This window comes from Amia ocellicauda, chromosome 16 (genome assembly GCF_036373705.1).
Source record: "Amia ocellicauda isolate fAmiCal2 chromosome 16, fAmiCal2.hap1, whole genome shotgun sequence".
NCBI lineage: Eukaryota > Metazoa > Chordata > Actinopteri > Amiiformes > Amiidae > Amia > Amia ocellicauda.
Genome location: NC_089865.1, coordinates 3,735,831 through 3,754,249, shown reverse-complemented (window position 1 = coordinate 3,754,249; position 18,419 = coordinate 3,735,831). Strand labels below are relative to the sequence as shown.

The 18,419-nt window shown below is 44.5% G+C and overlaps 3 protein-coding genes across 7 annotated transcripts; 2 read left to right on the top strand and 1 right to left on the bottom strand.

Moving 5' to 3' along the window:
* The first annotated feature begins 839 nt into the window (after nt 1-839).
* On the top strand, nt 840-10,494 carry steap3 (STEAP family member 3, metalloreductase). 2 transcript variants are annotated; one of them, XM_066688117.1, is made up of 5 exons: nt 840-1,100; nt 3,805-4,294; nt 4,623-5,150; nt 6,726-6,890; nt 8,526-10,494. In XM_066688117.1, the coding sequence occupies exons 2-5, from the start codon at nt 3,815-3,817 to the stop codon at nt 8,823-8,825; spliced, it is 1,473 nt and encodes a 490-aa protein (XP_066544214.1). In that variant the 5' UTR covers nt 840-1,100; nt 3,805-3,814; the 3' UTR covers nt 8,826-10,494. The 2 variants fall into 2 exon arrangements, with proteins under 2 accessions (XP_066544214.1, XP_066544215.1); XM_066688118.1 differs by lacking the exon at nt 840-1,100 and adding an exon at nt 1,142-3,021.
* Nucleotides 10,495-10,727: 233 nt separating this feature from the next.
* Nucleotides 10,728-14,381, bottom strand: c16h2orf76 (chromosome 16 C2orf76 homolog). Of its 4 annotated transcripts, none has more exons than XM_066688121.1 (6): nt 13,977-14,381; nt 12,927-13,065; nt 12,063-12,113; nt 11,698-11,735; nt 11,192-11,273; nt 10,728-11,020 (listed from the first exon to the last, which is right to left on the bottom strand). In XM_066688121.1, the coding sequence occupies exons 1-6, from the start codon at nt 14,082-14,084 to the stop codon at nt 10,944-10,946; spliced, it is 495 nt and encodes a 164-aa protein (XP_066544218.1). In that variant the 5' UTR covers nt 14,085-14,381; the 3' UTR covers nt 10,728-10,943. The 4 variants fall into 4 exon arrangements, with proteins under 4 accessions (XP_066544218.1, XP_066544219.1, XP_066544221.1 ...); XM_066688122.1 differs by having other exon boundaries at nt 13,775-14,375; XM_066688124.1 differs by having other exon boundaries at nt 14,202-14,375.
* Nucleotides 14,382-14,671: 290 nt separating this feature from the next.
* dbi (diazepam binding inhibitor (GABA receptor modulator, acyl-CoA binding protein)) lies at nt 14,672-18,055 on the top strand. Its single transcript, XM_066688116.1, has 4 exons — nt 14,672-14,803; nt 16,065-16,182; nt 16,918-16,980; nt 17,714-18,055. Exons 1-4 carry the CDS (start codon nt 14,795-14,797, stop codon nt 17,785-17,787), a joined length of 264 nt encoding a protein of 87 aa, XP_066544213.1. The 5' UTR covers nt 14,672-14,794; the 3' UTR covers nt 17,788-18,055.
* The last annotated feature ends 364 nt before the right edge of the window (nt 18,056-18,419 follow it).

Here is an 18,419-nt window from a genome sequence, read left to right as displayed (position 1 = left end):
AAGTGTGCATGAATCAGAATGAATATGCATCATCAACACAATTAATCAGCAACCTATCCGTATACATGCACATACGCACCATCTCACAGAGCACTGGGCGTGCAGGGGACCCGCCGCTAAAGCAGCCACAACCCCCAGCCCCAGCCCCAGCACACAGAGGAGACACAGGCACATGCGCAGACAGCAGCTCCGGCACCGCGACCTGGGGGGCCCGAGTATCACGACGTGCTCCTGCTCTAGCAAGGTGCTGGACTCCCTGTTAGACATGGCAATGCACTGCCTGCCGACAACAATAACAAGTCCTGGCGATCAGCTGATGCCGAGCCTGGCCTGCGCCGTCAGGCAAAGCGAACATGTGACCTGATGCTGCTGTTTGCTGTCTGTCTCGTTTTGTTGCTTGTCTTTAAATTTCGGAACCAAGTCTTCCACCGCGACTACTATCAGTATTTAGCACCGCTTGACATAATGTTACAAAATAAATACATTTTGTATACCAACCAATCAAATGTAACCAACATAGACACGTCACTCCTTCTCAAGCACCAACCAAGTTCAGGGAGGCGGGCTTTGGGGCGTTGCACCCGACCCCTGCAACACAGCGCCGCCTACTGCGCAGGCCGGGCACTGCAAAGGAGTGTAGTGTTTATAACAGACACGCCACGCCGTGCTTTGCATCACTGAACTTCCCGTGTTCAACACGCGCATGTCTGTGTGGTTCACTCTGAAGCAGATGATCGCAGTCCTGCGCAGATCTGCAGAGTCCCAGCCACCCCGTTGGTGGAGCTACCACAGTTTACCAAACAATACCCATGCAATTGAGATTAAAGTGTTGTTAATATTCGTGCCCAGGACAACTTTATGACATGCAGCAGCACAATTGCAAACTGAATCCCCCACCGCTCTTAAAACAGTATAGTAACGCGAGTGCTACTTTTTAACCCAATCTTCTGCAAACGAGATAGCACCGTATCAGCCTCCGCAGCGCGACACACCGGGGTGTTAATCTGCTGCACGCAGAGCCGCGGCGGGCGGGACTGTGCGGCGCTGACGTCACGCCTCCCAGCAACAGATGACGGCTGCGTGTGCGTCGGGAGTTACGCGTGAGTACATTGTTACAATAATGGCCAGGGCGACATTGTTTCATCACTAAAGCAGCGGCTCCGTGTCTGTGAGCGGTCACTGCCACAGTGTAGCTGTCTGCGGAAACAACAGCGGGGCCGGATTGCACTGCTCTCACCCCTCGGGGCTGTCAGTTACCGTACCAATCTGACATGGTGACCGTTCATCTCAATACAGCAGCCGAGCGTACCGAGCTGTGGTTGTTTAGTGGCCATTTGTATTTATTGTAGTGTAGTGCTTTGCTGAAGACAGCCTGTCGCTGAGCTGGGTGATGGCAGTCGTGTTTCTGTTGTCGACAACCGACCCATTCATTGCGCACAGACTCGGATTACACTGCACTACACACTGGGAGCATGAACTTACTTTTACACTCGGCCAGCTCTATCTGTAACTGATAACTTATCGAAACTGGTCTCGATTCACAGTTTAAATTGAAAGTTGAAGTGTGCCTCTAACGTTTTTGTTTTGCTGTATTATAACAATATCTATTTAGAGCACTAGAGTCAATGACGTCGTGTATACCGTTATTAATGTTATAATGCGGTGCTATTTCAGGCCTAAGACCAAGCAGGCCATGCTGTGCATTAGATTGTACAGTAGACTATTCAATTGAATTATTTCAAAATATTGAAAATGTGGAAGACCTCGCCAACTAATGACAGTTTTTTGAGCAGTAGGAGGGGTTATAGTCGTGCGTGGGTGCGAGGTATTCTTCATCCTTTTTGCACTCAGTAACGACCCCCCTCAATGCCTGTGGTGGTGACCTGTGTGTGGCTCGCTGCGGTAGGTCTCTCTCTCTCTCAATGTCCAGGCATGCCAGCGCATGAACATCTCTGGGAAGGAATCGGAGAAGGGCCTCACACGCACAACACTGCTCTTCACAAAGAAACGGGTGTGTTGTAGCAGAAGAAGCCACATGTAATTGATCTCCATTGCCTGTCCTTAATTCAAGCGCTGTATACGGCTCTTTAATTGTTGCTGTATACTGGAAATAATTCTTAATTACATAAATCAGTTGAACTATTTTGATCTGGATTCAGTGCGCACAAACGCACATGTGCTTTGAAATAATATAGTGAATTTGTAGAATCCCACCGCTCCCATTGGTGGAGCCGCACAGATCCAGGCAGAAGTGTGTCCCTCCGCTGCGGATTAAACCTGTGGATCAGCTGCTGGATCTTCCTAATTATTGCAATTGCATAACTCAACCCGCAGCCGGGGAAGATTCCCAGTACTGTTGCTAGTAGCGTGCAATTGAGTGCGCCACTGTGCTTGTTCATTGCCGTTCACCCACTGGCTCCCGGGGTCTTTTCCTATTGATTTTATTGATTGTAAGTGCACCTTCTCCCAGCACGTTTCAGCCGTGGATATCTGTTGTTTCCTTCTGCATTCCTGGGTGCACAACAGCGGAAATCACTGGCTCCACTAGAGTGCTAGATCAAACCAGATTTTGTTTCTCAGCAGTTGTTATTTCTGCTTGACCTTGTTAGACATTCCTACGCAGAACTGTTTGGCACATTTCTGAAACCAAAAACATTTTGTTCAGTGTTCAGTCTTACTGCACAGATATCAATTTAGCCTATCTGCGTGTTGTGGCTCCATTCAGTACGCATCCTGATCCTTGCCCTGATGCTCCCTTCGAGGGCCCCCCTCCAGGCAGGGCTGGCCGTTGCATGAGGTTGGCAGTGTGGATTGATGTGCGCGGGGGGCTAAGGGGAGACCACCGGGCACCTTGCACTTGTGACTCGAAGCATATTTTAAACTTGTGCGGTCGTCTCGTAAATCTAGTGACTTCAGGATCAAATCCCTACTTCTTCCTGAGAGAGATTAGTTTACAAGCCCTGACCTTCCACCGACCAGATCCCTTCACATCCTCCAGCTTTTATAAAGGGACAGAGGGAAGTAAGTGTCGGTTTCAAGGCTTCAGAGATCTAGCTTTAAAGGAGATCTTTTTATTTATGTCGGTGTCGTACAACATGAATATGGAACATTACACTTTATTTACTGATAACTAAGGTAATCGTCTGTATGCTAACTTAATATACTGCAGAATGGCCTGATATATTTGAATAGATTGCAGCTAACGGTTTTGCCAAACATAAAGCACTTTAATCATTTTATATACAGGCTAGTGTAGAAAAGAAAATCAGTCTGAACCACCGATGCTTTGGGAACTACATGTTGCTATATATGAAAAAAACTGCTTAGTTTACAGCATATCCCTCGACAGATGTCTGATACTTTAGTTTTTTTAAACTCCCTCTGTGCCGCCCGCTGACCTTTCTTTCAGAGCCCTCCCCTGGCTCTGTGTGGATGTTTGTGTCGCTCGCAGCAGCACTGACATTCATATCCAGTCATCGAGGATGCTTTACTAGATCATTCTTTGTACCACACATACCCAGCCACGATCCTTATCCTGTGTGAGTAAAAGGTGTAGGGTGCACACATTCGTTTGGATTGATTATAAAAACAAAAACGTGATTCAGATCAGATTTATCCTCCTATAAATGACAAGCTGGAGTCTTACCATAGTGTGCTGTAGAGTTTAAGTAGTACTGTTGATCCTGTGTTGTTTGGTTGTATGTGATGGCCAGCCCTGCATCCACAATGAATTCTGGGAAAAAATACATTTTCTGTGATAAACAAAAAACTGATCTGTCTCGATTTGTTTGTTTGGTGGTTTAGCTGAACAAGAATGGCATCACCAGACATGATGAAACCCCTCTTGAGAAACTCTGTGGAAGTGGAGCAGGCCCTGTCCGAGCTGAAGTGCCCCACCGTGGGGATCCTCGGCAGCGGTGACTTCGCCCGCTCCTTGGCCACCCGCCTTGTGAGCTCGGGCTTCAGGGTGGTGGTGGGGAGCCGCAATCCCAAACGAAGCGCCAGCCTGTTCCCCCCCGGTGCCGAAGTCGCCACCCAGCAGGAGGCCGCTGGCCAGGCAGACGTAGTCTTCGTGGCCGTCTTCCGGGAGCATTACTCCACCCTGTGTGACCTGAAGGAGGCGCTGGCGGGGAAGGTGCTGGTGGATGTCAGCAACGACACGGAGCCCAGCCTCCGTCTGCAGTCCAACGCAGAACACTTGGGGTCGCTCTTCCCAGAATGCACGGTGGTGAAGGGGTTCAACGTCATCTCGGCCTGGGCGCTGCAGTCCGGTCCCAGAGATGGCAACAGGCAGGTAGGTGGAACTATCCATCTGATTATAATACTGAGTTAATACATTAAAGTGCCTATTATTCAAGCTTTATTTGTTTTTGTTTTATTTGACACACAGGTAGCTTGTCATAAACATACCTTATAAATAACCAAGATCTGTAGCATCACCTTCATAAAATTAAGCATTTGATCACATTCCCGCCTCCTGGTAATTAATAATCTTTGAAAAGTAACAAACAGAAGCCCACCGCTCTCGACCGTAACTGCTGCGCCGAGGAAAGGAACGTTGGGTGGGGGGGGCTGCCACTCTTTTTCAGTTGCCGAATAGTGCCGACCTCGCCTTCCCTCAGGTGCTGATTTGCAGTGACAGCAGAGAGGCCAAGAGCTCAGTGTCTCACCTGGCGCGCAGTATGGGTTTCATCCCGGTGGACATGGGGCCTCTGTCCTCCGCCAAGGAGATTGAAAGCATCCCCCTGCGCCTCTTCCCCTCCTGGAAGACCCCTGTCCTCTGTTCCCTGGGGCTCTTCTGCTTCTTCTACGGCTACAACTTCATCCGGGGGGTCATCCATCCCTTTGTCACCAAGGGCCAGAACAGCTTCTATAAGATCCCGGTGGAGATCGTGAACGTCTCGCTGCCCTGCGTGGCCTACGTGATGCTGTCCCTGGTGTACGTGCCCGGCATCCTGGCAGCCTTTCTGCAGCTGCGGCACGGCACCAAGTACCGGCGCTTCCCAGGCTGGCTCGATCGTTGGCTGCAGCAACGGAAGCAAATCGGCCTGCTGAGTTTCCTCTCGGCTGCGCTGCACGCCGTCTACAGCCTGTGCCTCCCGATGCGCAAGTCTGCCCGCTACCATCTGCTCAATGATGCTTTTAAACAGGTAAACTCCCGAAAATTGCAATCAGCAACTCTGTGGGACACGCTAGGGAACTAATTGGTGAAGAAAACAGTTTGACTTCTGCTTTGTTTGTATTATTTCTGCTTTTTTTGTTGTTTTCAGTTTACATTGTGTGCTTTTACTTTGCTATACAGCTGAAAATATTCCTCGGCTCCTTGTGAAGAAATCTAGAATCCAATATGTAATTGCTTTTCTATGTCAATTATGAACCAAAGACAATAACATATGGAACCTATCCCACTGATCCTTGCCAGTTGTTGAGATATATATACGTAGTTGAATACATATTGATTAAGTACCTGACTAAATCATAACTTGGCTGCTCTGCCGCAGTACTCGGTAGCACAAATGAATTAGAAGGAATAGGCTATTCTTCTCATAAACCAAAAGAATCATAAATTGTGATTGATCTTTTCTGCTCCTAAGTGTTGTAACCGGAATAAATGTTTCTCATAAAAACATTTTGGGAACTTTATAGTTTTAGATTTCAGTTAAGAATTGATTTTAAGGGGTATTTGAATGCTCTAAAAAATATTGAAACCAGTGCCTTCTTTTTCCCCTTCGTCCTTGGCTAACATTATAAAGACAGGTATCTTTTTGTGCTTTTAAAATCTATTTCTATTTCTCTTTTAGGTGTGATTGACAGGGATTCTGTATGGGGACTATTTTAAGCAAGAGTTGCAATCCAAGATGGATGTTTTATAATTGATGACTTGAGTGTATTCGGAAAGGGATTTTAATATGGTCATGCAATTTATTTTTAATCCTTCCCTGCTGTGCTGAAGCACCATTTTATGGAAATGGATCAGTTCAAATATATGTAGATAATTGGAGAGAGTGAATAAGGCAAAGGAAAACAAATACGTTGGTCTAACGGACTTTTAAGTACAGCGCTCCAGCTTTGTGAAGCAGTTTGCATATTGTACAACTTTGCTTTTACGATTGTCAAAATAAAGTGATGTGTATTTCTCTAGATATCACTTAATGGCTCTGGGCTGTGAAGAAAGCAGGGCTGTGATAAAATCCTTCATGCGCCGGCACTCGGTGTGCCACTGCGCTTCTGACTGTCCTTTATTTAATGCTTTCTTTGACTTCTGAAAATGTCAGGAAACGCAGGACTGCTAACCTCTCAGGTCACTCTGTCCACTCGGGGACTCGCTCTGAATTAATTTATTATCCGCTTTATCTGACATTTCCAAAAGGTACAGACGCTTTTAAAAAGGAAATGAATAAATATCACCCGCTTGCACGCCACCTTGTGGTGCTAGTTTGAGTGACGTGACTCAGGTTTGAAGATCTTGGCAGCTTCACTGGTCCTTAATCCAAAAGAGAGGATATTCAAAATACTGACAACATATTTTAAGACAGAAATGAATAATAAACAAAGAAAATATAGCCATCTGTTTGTTTGAAGGTGAAGAATAGTTTCCAGATATAATACATTTGGTTATTTGAGTGGAAGGTCAGTCAACAGTGATACTTTTTTACTTTAACAAAGAAGTGAAGGCTCTGAAACTCCATCAGTAGGGCTGATCTTGCCGTTTGCTCCTCTGGCAGGTGAAGGCTGGACAAGAGAGCGCCTGGGTGGAGGAGGAGGTGTGGAGGATGGAGATCTATCTGTCCTTCGGCATCCTGGCCCTGGCCGTGCTGTCCCTGCTGGCCATCACCTCGCTGCCCTCTGTTGGAAACTCGCTGAACTGGAGGGAGTTCAGCTTCATTCAGGTAAAACCCCGGTGCACTGGATTCGCCCGGATAGCACTTCTGTAAGGCAATATTATTCCAATCTACTTTGAGCAGTTCCCTGCTAGTTGGTTTAGGTGTGTGCCAATCCTTCATGGTAAATGTTTTAGAGTTCTTGTACATTATCCTATGTATCAATAGTGTGTGTATGCACGCAGGAATGGACATTTCTTTATTGTATGTTTGTTTTGAGTTTTGTCATCTAATTCAAATGTATTCAACCCTGTTGCTTGTTGAAAGATGAAAATAACTTTATAACACCAGCAGAAATGATTATAGAATTGTGCAAATGTAATGCACACAATCTCCGAAATACTGTCAACACTCAGACTCGTGCAAGATCCCCGTCTGCTTTTACACAATGGATAACAGCAGACACAACTTGCTGGCTTTACCCCCTTCCAGTTTAATGGCTAGTTAGCATCCTGCGGATTGTGTGAGACCCACATCACCGCTCACGTTGAGTTTCACAGCCGATGGTCATATACCATCAAAGGCAAATCCTACAAAGCTGCATGCTTATGCACCATTTGGATTTTTCCCCCATGTAGTCTGCAGTGAGGCCGTGCAATAATGGTTCTATTTATAAAGGGATTTGCTCTTTTCCTTACTGCTTTTGAACTTGATTTAATATTTATGTTAAGCTGATCCACTTGGTGTAAGATTAGTCACATGCTGCTACTCCCTCAAATGAAAGTGGAAATCATTTGCTGTGCCTGTCATACTCTGGAGTTTGCAGTGGAAAGGGAAATAAAATGTGTCATGTGTTGACTAATACAATCCAGTCTAGCAAACACACATTATCTATGACCGTCAATATCTTAGTATGTGATCAGAAAGAGATTCCTTAGTATTGTAAGCACAGTAAATCCATCTCCTTTTGCTAAAACCATCAGGTAGTTTAACCTCATATTCCAGAGGACAATAGGGAGGTTAAACACTCATTTACAATCTAGAACCTTTGAAAATCAGATCTGTGTGTCGACTGCATATGGAAAGAATAATTATACACAAACAAAACCAAAGTACATAAAAGCAGAACAGAACAGATTCGAGTGGATTCGTCATTATTTGTTGACCGCCCCACATCATGTTGGGTTAGGAATTATGTCCGCCCAGAGAACTCCAGATAATTAGCAAATTCCTGATTATAATTGGGCTCCGTTTCTTCCTTAATAAACACTGACTGCTCAAGCTCATGAAGAACAAATGAGCTTGTAGGTCACATGGCACCTGAGGGTCTTTGTACGTCTTGCTCCGATTACATGAACAAATAGACGTGTGTAATTGTGTGTCTGTGAGTGCGTGTAAGACTGTGGAATAATGGATTCTAAGAATTGTAAAAGAAACAATATTGGTACCAAGAGGCGTTTGTTACCAGAAACTGAGGCTTTGGTCCTTCTCCCAACCTTCAGTTTAAACTTGATTTGGTATTGGGGGTCACTTCTTCATTTTCTGTTTGAGATCCAGGGGTTCTGTGGGTCAACGCTCAAGGGCCAGGTGTATGAAATGTCTTAAACAGGGCTGTCTTTGAACCACCGTGCTACTCTCCCATGTCACTCTGCTTGGTAGATGTATGAGCCTCCCGCCATAAAACCTTTCCTTCCTTCATTGCAGTCCAACCTGGGCTACACCGCACTACTGATCGCCACCCTGCACACTCTGACGTTCGGCTGGAAGAAAGCGTTCAACCCAGCGCAGTATAAATTCTACCTGCCGCCCACCTACGCCCTGGCCCTGGTGGTGCCCTGCGCCGTCCTGCTGTGTCGGACGTACCTGCTGCTGCCCTGCGTGAATGCCCGGCTGACCAAGATCCGCAGAGGCTGGGAACGGGGGCGGCTCACCCGCTTCCAGCTACCCGAAGAAATGGGCCACTGTAACGTGAACTCGGCTCAAGAGGATGTGAGCAACGTGTGATGCGGGGGCCTGAAACACTCTCTGCTGGTGCCTTATATTCTGTCTTTATTCTGCGTAAACCAAAGCAATCTGTAGAATGGGATTGTAGTTCTTAAAACGCAGTAAATATCACAGTTTTGTGATATTCTGTCTAATTGCTGCAACAGGGCTTAAAGTTTTTAGTTTTTTTTCCTCAGTGCATTGTCAAGATCTGACACCTTTTTATGTATTCCCTTTTTTATATTTATAACTCTAAAACCAAATAGCCACAATTGCAGAGGCTTGTATCTTGATAAGCATGCTTCCCCGCATTTCTGTCAATGAATCCAATCTATTGTAATGGCACTAAATGTCCTTTTTCATGAGTTTTCAAGGATTTTGCCGCTCGCGTTCCCCTGAAAGGCCTGTGAGACGATGCCGCGCTCCCGGCCACCCCCGAGCTCTCGGTTTGAGTGCGTTGGGCTGTCTGCTTTATTAACTCTGATATCTAGGTCAGAAAACATTACAAATGACTTTGCTTTGCGCAACGCTCTGGGGTGAAAGCATTGCCCTTTCCTTTTGCTGTGTAATAAAATGCAAACTTATCTGAAGTCAATCTGCAAATTTCAGACATGGCTGCGAACCCAGGCCGGGCTCCTCCAGCAGATCGGAGCGTGACGCACATTAAACGGCTCGAGTCTCCAGATGTATTCTATTCTCAGAGTATTGTTTTTCGTTCATGTTTTTTATAAGATGGCATGGAAATTATCCTGTGTATCAATTGTATACGTTTAAGTGCCTATAAGCTATAAAGAAGGTTTGCCCTGTCCAGTGAGGATCATGTACCTACATGTATGACAGTAACATGAAGGAAGCTCAATTTGACAATCATCTGTGACCATGATGCAGTGTGTGCTTAAAATTGCGTGTGACATAGTTGCAAGAAACTGTTCAGTGTTCAAGAGGGCAATATGATGTCGGATGGCAGGTTTCTCATGGTCATTGCTCATGTGCAATCAGTATTACTATGACACCAGTCTACCAATATAATAACAGACTACATGCTAATAATAATCTATGCATTCAGCACTTCTCACTACTAAAAAGTGCTATTTTGTAAATTAAATGTACACATTCAATTGCTATATTGTGCATATCTTAAATTATAATCCTTAAGAGGAGAACATTTTTTAAAAAGTGGTTTGATGACGGACGGTAATAATGGTACTTGGAAAAGCCAGAGGGCTTCAGAGTTTGACACTAGCTGCATATTGAGCATCGTTTAATCTTTCCTTTGTTGTTACAACCTGAATACTACCCTACCCGACACTGTCAATACAGTAATTTATTATTTCACTTTGATGCTGGTTATTGTGCCTTCAGAGGTGCACTGGAAGACCACAGGAAGATGTACATGTATAAATGTGGCACTTCTATACATGAGGATGGATGTACTGGCCATTGAAACCTCTCACCAGTGAAACGGGTCAGTTGCAATTTCTCATTTTTGTGAACTCGTTGGAAATAAAAGGCATTGCTGTGATCTTTATAAGTGGATGACCATCTAAATGGTTTTAAAGTACAAGAACAACATTAATCAGGGTTTCATATTGTATATACACGTGTCAGATGTTTTGCTTTTCCTTGGAGTTCCACACCTCCTGTTTCAGTTCGGGGATTGTTTTGGGCAATAAACTGGATGCTTTTCAAAGTGTGTCTTCAGATTTGCATTATTTCAGTGATTCAGTGTATACAACTCAAATGGTATTTTAGTTAAATACAAAGATGGAAATTATGCAATGAAACAGCATTTTTACCTTTCTTTTTAAATTCAAAGTTGGAATAAAAAAGAAATGCAGTTTTCTCAACTGTACTTTAGTATTCTGCCATGGTGATAGCTGAGATTTTTGTGATCAATTAACAGGAAAAGCAAGAACACAGGAGTAATTTTAAAACTTTAATAACTACATTCAATAAAAATAAAAATCTGTGAACAACCATAACCCAAAGTGATAAGTAAAAAACCTAATCTGAAATAAAATGTACAAACCCACAATCTCAGGGTCTGGAAAAACTCCCCAAATTTAAGTATATTGTTCCTTTAATACATTTTGCATTTAATGACATCGCCTCTCCAACACATCGGCCACATCTCAGGCTTCACCAGCTGGTTTTAGGGTTTGATTTGAATTTTTGATAATCTTCATTCCGGAAGAAAGCTAACTCGGTTTCATGTGCTGCAAGAGAAAAACAAAAAGGAGAGAGAAGGTTATGTTATGTAAATTAAAAAGTGCTCTTCTCCTCTGAAGTTATATAGTTGTATAGGTCTTCTATGTTTTGCCCGCACTGAGCTCCCAATTCTTGAACACCTACAATTACACCATTCCTGAACACAAAGCTGTTCTTACCAACTCCAGCTGCTTTCAGACTGAGGTCTTCTTTCAACAAGAGTTTCTCGTCCTCTTCCAAGCTCATCACCAGTTCATTTGTCTGAAAGGAGAAGCACAGTGAGGCTCTGGCAGCTCATGTAGGGTTTGAAACAGGTGGGCAAGCTTGGACATACAGAAAATGCGTCACACAACCAGATACAAACGGTCCTTGACGCACACTGCTTTCAACAGATAGTAGTTCAATGTCACATTTTATTCTGATCAGCTGACCGAGGGAATAATTTAGCAGCATCAAATGATAGTTCCTCTTTCTAGGTGAAAAGGTATTTTGAATGGTACCATTGCCAGTCATAGCACTGTTATCCACAAGGGACGTTAGTAATGCAGTTCATTCATGATCTACAGCATTTCACAGCTAATTTTAAACCTCTAACAATAATGAAACAGCTTTGTAAACATATGTATTTTGCTTGTTATCGGTCTGGTTCTGCAGATCTCTTCAACACTCAAAGAATACGCCTCACCTTTGCTCCATGTGCCTGGTGAATTATCTTCATGGTATCTGCAAACAGAAGAGCAATTAAATGCATAAATTATCTTTGTAACAATTAAAATAAGTTTAAAGTTTTATAAATATACGCATCGCCTGTCAATGGTTAAGCAATCTACATAATGAAGTGGCTTATTAAGCATATCCCTATGATGCCAGAGATGTATGATGCAACTTGAATTTGAGGCTCTGTACCAATGTGCTCCTCATCAGGTAAACATTTTCAGCTCTTGGGCGCTGGTGAACTTATAGTGGTCATGGTAATAATTCCATAATTATTGTAGCACAAATGGGAAATGCCTCTGTGGTATGGTGTGGAAAGACTGAAATGGCACCTACCATATCCAAACTTCTTAAAGGGGGGAGGAAGTCCCACTCTTGTAGAAACATCTGAGTGGCAGAAAGAGAAAAGGTTAACAAACACCTGCTACCTGGGTTGGATTTTTATTTTGCCTTTGTTTCCTAGAACTGCCTTATTGAGGACTGAATTTTCATACCCAAACTGCAATAGTATTGCCCTGCACGACCTAAACCATAGGGTTAAACATACTTATTCATGAGAACATAAGACAGTGTCCAGTCGAGAGGAGCCCATTCGCCCCATCGTGCTCGTTTGGTGTCCATTATTAACTAAGTGATCAAGCATCCTATCCAGTCTGTTTCTGAATGTTCCCAAATTGTCTCTTCAGCCACATCGCCGGGGAGTTTGTTCAGATTGTGACGCCTCTCTGTGTGAAGAAGTGTCTCCTGTTTTCTGTCTTGAATGCCTTGAAGCCCAATTTCCATTTGTGTCCCGGGTGTGTGTGTCCCTGCTGATCTGGAAAAGCTCCTCTGGTTTGATGTGGTCGATGCCTTTCATGATTTTGAAGACTTGGATCAAGTCCCCACGTAGTCTCCTCTGTTCCAGGGTGAAAAGGTTCAGGTCCTCAGTCTCTCAGTAGGACATTCCCTTCAGACCTGGAATAAGTCTGGTTGCTCTCCTCTGAACTGCCTCTAGAGCAGCGATATCTTTCTTGAAGTGTGGAGCCCAGAACTGTCCACAGTATCCAGATGAGCTCTAACTAGTGCATTGTACAGTCTGAACATCACTGCCCTTGTGCTCAATTCTACATGGTTGATCCTACATGCTGAGTGGATGCTACACATTGAGTTACACTTACTCTAAGACAGGATGGTTATATAGAGATTGAGACGCATGCTTACCCTTTCTTACAAACGTAATGAACTCTCTCACAGACTGGTGCAGGTCCACGTTGTGAAAAACGACGGGCTGGAAATTGCGGTGCTCGAAGGATCGCACCAGACGCACCGTCAGCACTGCGTCCCCTGAAGACATTGACGTCTGCAGAGAGAAAACGAAGCGAAATTACTAAATCAACTACAGTTTATCGATGCATACCTTTCGGCGAATTGGTGCAAATCGCCACATGCGTACAAGCAATACCTCAATGTATAAACTAGATCTACAGAAGCACTTAAAACACACGGATAGGTGGTGTTGTTCTTGACTTGAAGGCTGATTTAATGCACCAGCAGTATTGCACAATGTTATGAGGGGAACTTTATTTCATCGGTTCGCGTTTTCTTCCTACTCGGCGTCAATAGCCCGTTGCACCTCCAGACAGGAGCAATCGAGAGCGGAAATGGCAACCATGGGCATATTTAAATGAAGAAGCAATTCTCGCACAAACCACTATTTCCACTGTGAGAGAAACGCCTTCCTAATATTGAAGTTGCATATGTATTTACAAAAGAAACAGTTAACACAAATGTGTGCATGCAAACATACGGCATCTTCAATCTGGGTAACTAATCAAACGTATGCTTGAGTTTAAAACACATATCCTAATAAGTGCACGCCTATTTCCACAGGGGAGTGGCATCATTTATATTTAAACATCCAGTGTGACGTGTTATTCACGTATAATTGACATTATATGCATATTTGACATCAAGAATAAATACGTGTATTAAAATTGGATTTAGTAAAAGAAAACTTGGTTGCAACAATAAAGGGAGAGCATGCTCTCCGCAAGACCAGGATAACCTACCACTGAAATCCCTCGCCTGAGGCCCTAATGATTTAGCAGCTGCAGGAGAAAGTGCGTCTCTGGACGCGCATGCGCAAGGGATCGGAGGTTCTGGCCGGGGATGCGCTTTTGTAGAGCAAAAAACATCTCAGATCCGGGCTGTATTGAGAGTGCTCTGAAATACCATCCGCCCCTAGGACTTAGGTCCAGACAATGAACGCACCATAAAACATTTGCATTCAAACAATCCCAAGCGGTTCTTGTCCCCCGTCAGATATCGGTAGGAAACATGGCTGTCAGCGGCAGCTTGTGTGTGCAAAATGCAGCACATTCAGAGGGAGATCTCTTCCAACACACAAAGCCACCTACTACGCCATTAATCTCAACATCACCATTGTATTGGTTGAATGGGTGCAATGTGTGTTATCTGAACAAGCGCTGCGCTCACGTGTTGGCGCACATGGGCCTCCCTGTGCCGGGCTCTTCGAGGATGGCGTCACTGCGTCTTTCTCGGACAAAGACACCCTAAATGGAGGCTGACATGCACCGGCCAGGGCAGTGAATGGCGCTATTCATGCGGTGGAGCTGAACTCATGCCCCCGCAAAGTCCCGCACATCCCCTCACTCTCACTTGGCTGCTTTTCATTGGCTGCGGTCTCTCACCCCAGGCTGCGGCGCTTCCCACGGCACCTCGCTGCCCGGCGCACCAATGAGAGCCGAGCGGTCCTATCCTGAGAACCAATGAGAGCCGAGCGGTCCTATCCTGAGACCCAATGAGAGCCGAGCGGTCCTATCCTGAGACCCAATGAGAGTCGAGCAGTCCTATCGTGCGCACCAATGAGAGCCGAGCGGTCCTATCTTGCGCACCAATGAGAGCCGTGCAATCCTATCCTGCGCACCAATGACAGAGCCATGCGGCCATGTGGGCGGGCTCTACTGCTGAGTCCTTGTGTGTTTTTTAGAGGCCAGGAAGCGGCAGCAAACACGCCTGTGCAACGGTCATAGCGAGTGGGCCTCCTGTCAACGGCAACTGAAGGAATAATGTCCCAGGTATGGATGTGTGTCTGGGGTGTGTGCGTTTGACGGATACATGGCACTTGTCAATCAAACTGACGGGGTGTGTGCGTGTTTTTGTCACGAAAGAGGGCACGTCATTGTGAGAAATACCAAGTCATATAGCCGCTTATATATGCGGTTCATAAAAATAAAATAAAAAGTGCACAATAATAATAATTATACTTCCTATTTGGTAACCAGAATGCAAGAGTTCTTATGTTACATTTGCATTGCGTTCCATATTCCACATTCCACATTCCATCTGTGATCTGCAGGGATTCATTCGTGGGCTGCGTCCTCGGGCACCACCCCGCTGACAGTGCGTTACAACTGCGTGCTGCTGCAGTTCCTAACCCTCCTAACGTCGCCTTCATAGGAAACCTACAGAATGAAGGATGTCCTGTGTGATAAGATTGTGTCTTTGATAGGGCATCTGCAAGAAACGTTTACAGCAACTGCAAAAGCCGTCCACTACTTTACTGTTATCTTTAGGACCAACGCCATTATGTAAAATGATAATCAGATAGGCTGTTGGTGCTTGGCCCTGAGGGCGATCTGCAGGAGTCATTGCGATGCTTGAACATATATATATATATATATATATATATATATATATATTTTTTTTTTTCTTCAGCTTGTATAATCTGATTTTATCCCACTATATTTTTAGCCTGAAGCCAATTCCTCACCCCGCAATACGATACTTTTTCAGTGTGGGTGGCAGGTGGGAATGGTGCCCATTTTGACCAGAAATGTTGCAAGGGGTTGCTAGCAAATCATCTGCCTCCATTGCACAACTTCATCATTTAGAAATGTAGAACAAGCGTTAACTTGAAGGGAGTGAACATTTCTTATGTAAAAGTGTGCTATTATGAGCTTGATCTAAAGTGAAACGTGTTAAGACTACCCACTTAAAATGTACTAACATTTATACTTTATTTTAAAATCCGTGTATATTTAGATTTCCACGTGTGAAGTATGATCTTGACTTGGTGAACTGGATCTGGTGCAAGCTGGAGAGAGAGGGCAGACTTTATTTAAACCTCTTGCCTGGTCAACTGTGTGTTTTATGGTGTTACTGTCCTGTAGTTCAGGACCTTTTTGTGCTGCTGGTGGAACTGTTCTGTTCTCTGCTGGATTGTTCTCTCTGGCCTGTAGGCCTTGTTCCGCCTCCATACACGTGCAAATGTCTATTTTAAGATTGCAATTCAAGATAAGGGACACATGGGATTCTTCTATTATTGTTGTTTTAAAGGCTGACTTTGAAAAAGCTGCGGAGGAGGTGAAGAACCTGAAAACAAAGCCTTCTGACGCGGAGGTGCTGGAGATCTATGCTTTATACAAACAGGCCACGGTGGGGGATTGCAACATAGGTATGTGGTGGTGCTGGATGCCTTTTATTACACTATTTTTCATGTTGTGTGCAGGGACAGGGGGAGGGATTAGACCATTCATCCTGCTGTAACTAACTGAAGCTAACTGTCACTTTCACATTATGAGGTGTGTAGTGAACATTGGTCTTGACAGGGGGCGGTATTGTTCAACGCAGGAGGGATGCATTTTGTGGAAGAGTCTATTGTTCTCCGTTGCACCACAGAGATGTGTGTGTGTGTGGCGGGGGGGGGTATTTGTCCACAGGCAAGTGCAGATCTGTTTTTGTTTTGCAGACCTCTTTCACCAAGCCATTGCCATTCTTAGCTTCTATGCAATTATATGGCTTTCCTTGTTTTTATTATTTTTGTGATTGATTTGCACTCCAAGTAGCGTTTTATCTTTTTGAACGTGTGTGTTGAAGTGCTAATGTACAACTACTAAAAACTCCAGGCTAACCTCGACAAAGAAACCTGCAGCCCTCAATCGAGTGCTTGTGTGATGTGGTGGATCTGCCTTTGAAATAAGAGCTCATGTGTGCAGGCGTTCGTTAGACAATCTATTATCCTGACTGGCAAATTTCCGTGTGGTCTGTAATTTCCTGATGAGCCACACAGGATGAGTGATTGTGCGCCTGTGGAGTTAATGAGCCCAGGACAGAGTTTCACGCACAGGCGGTAAGATGTGAGATCACCTCCGAAGACTGGGATTGACTGACTTTTTGTTTTCTTCTCCAGCACGCCCGGGTTTGTTTGACTTGTCTGGGAAAGTGAAATGGGACGCCTGGGACGCACGGAAAGGTCTGTACCGAAGCGCACACTGACTGGTTTCTGCCGTTTTGAATATCGCTGGCGTTTGTGAAGCGACTGGAGCAAAGCAATCGCCTTTTCTTCTTTGGGAGGCAATTTATTTTAAGATGCTGAAGTTATCAATTAACCAAATCAAAAACAGTATGCATTGTCCTCCATTTAAAGGATTAGAACAACCAAAATATAAAACCCCTTTATTTAAGCTAATGAATAAAGGATTGGCTCACTCTTGGCCTTCATGACTGCTGCAGCAGTCGTTTTTCCAAAATAACCAATTAGGTCACCGTGCCCTTCCCGAATGTCAGCAAACGTTTGTTAACCATGTTGTTGAGTGTCGAAGAATAAAGACTTCAGTTTGAGTTTGGGTTCGGAGTTATCCAAAGCACTTTATTGCTCAAGCGATCGCAGGGAGAGGAATCGGACCGAGTTTCCCTCCACAGGTCGAGATCTCTGCGTGCAAGATGGGTCCCGGCAGTTTATATAGACAGTAACGCACACAAACACATTTCAAGGACATTCCTTGTCGTTGCAAGAAAATAAAAGAAGTAAAAAACTGGGAGATAAAGGACATGTTCACGGCCATATTTCCCCTATCAACCCCTCTCCTACCCGTCTGCCGTACTTCTCTCGCCTAGAAATGTCTGAGGCCCGTTGACTTTGTTTCAGCGTTTCCCTTTAAAGAAAATGACCTCGGGTGTAATCGTGTGTTTGTTTTCCACCACAGGCATGAGCAAAGAGGAGGCGATGAAGACGTACATCGAGAAAGTGGAGGCGTTGAAGGCGAAATATGGGCTGTAAAGACTTGTTGACTGGAACAAGCACGTCCGTTAAGCCATGGTACCTGAACGCAGTGAAACCATCTGGTCAGCGTTCTGCCGTAAACCTACGATGCCTTAAAACAGTGGCGGCCGAGACGCGTGACGTGATCAAGGCCGAGCGTCTCGTTGAGATTGTGGTGTCTGCGACCAGAGACCGAAAGACCATCAACCAGCAGTTTCTACACGGAAATTCAAAACTGGTTCTTGTTGTACTGTTTGGTTTAAACCGATAAAGTAATTTCATAGTATTTTGATGTTTTTGAGTATTTTTTTTTGGTCTGGAATATTATTTGACATTAAATTCCTGTGAGAAACAGGAATCGAGTGACTCCACGAACCATGAGAACGGGAGCTTGTTGACTCTTGTGTAGTAGCATCTGGGAAATGGGAAATGGGAAACATCACACATTTTAACTAGTATTTGAAATATTAAATTATTATTTTATACGTATTAGTATGAGAGATCAGTGCTTGTATTGCATGACATTCAACACTGATTATACACACCTACCCATAAGAAAACAGTTTTAGACTTTGTTACTGAAGTAAGATTGAAATGCATTTCTGCAGCAACTGGTTTCAAATTAAACCATCTTCGATGCTTTCTAAAAT

Excerpts from the sequence above, each read along its gene's own strand:
- steap3 (XM_066688117.1), top strand. The coding sequence starts at position 3,815 with ATGGCATCACCAGACATGATGAAACCCCTCTTGAGAAACTCTGTGGAA. Across the intron at positions 4,295-4,622 it reads CCAGAGATGGCAACAGGCAG|GTGCTGATTTGCAGTGACAG; the intron begins GTAGGTGGAACT and ends GCCTTCCCTCAG. Across the intron at positions 5,151-6,725 it reads TCAATGATGCTTTTAAACAG|GTGAAGGCTGGACAAGAGAG; the intron begins GTAAACTCCCGA and ends CTCCTCTGGCAG.
- c16h2orf76 (XM_066688121.1), bottom strand. The coding sequence starts at position 14,084 with ATGTGCTGCATTTTGCACACACAAGCTGCCGCTGACAGCCATGTTTCC. Across the intron at positions 12,114-12,926 it reads CATTACGTTTGTAAGAAAGG|ATGTTTCTACAAGAGTGGGA; the intron begins GTAAGCATGCGT and ends TCTGCCACTCAG. Across the intron at positions 11,021-11,191 it reads TCTGAAAGCAGCTGGAGTTG|CACATGAAACCGAGTTAGCT; the intron begins GTAAGAACAGCT and ends TTTCTCTTGCAG.
- dbi (XM_066688116.1), top strand. Across the intron at positions 16,183-16,917 it reads GGTGGGGGATTGCAACATAG|CACGCCCGGGTTTGTTTGAC; the intron begins GTATGTGGTGGT and ends TTTCTTCTCCAG. Across the intron at positions 16,981-17,713 it reads CGCCTGGGACGCACGGAAAG|GCATGAGCAAAGAGGAGGCG; the intron begins GTCTGTACCGAA and ends TTTCCACCACAG.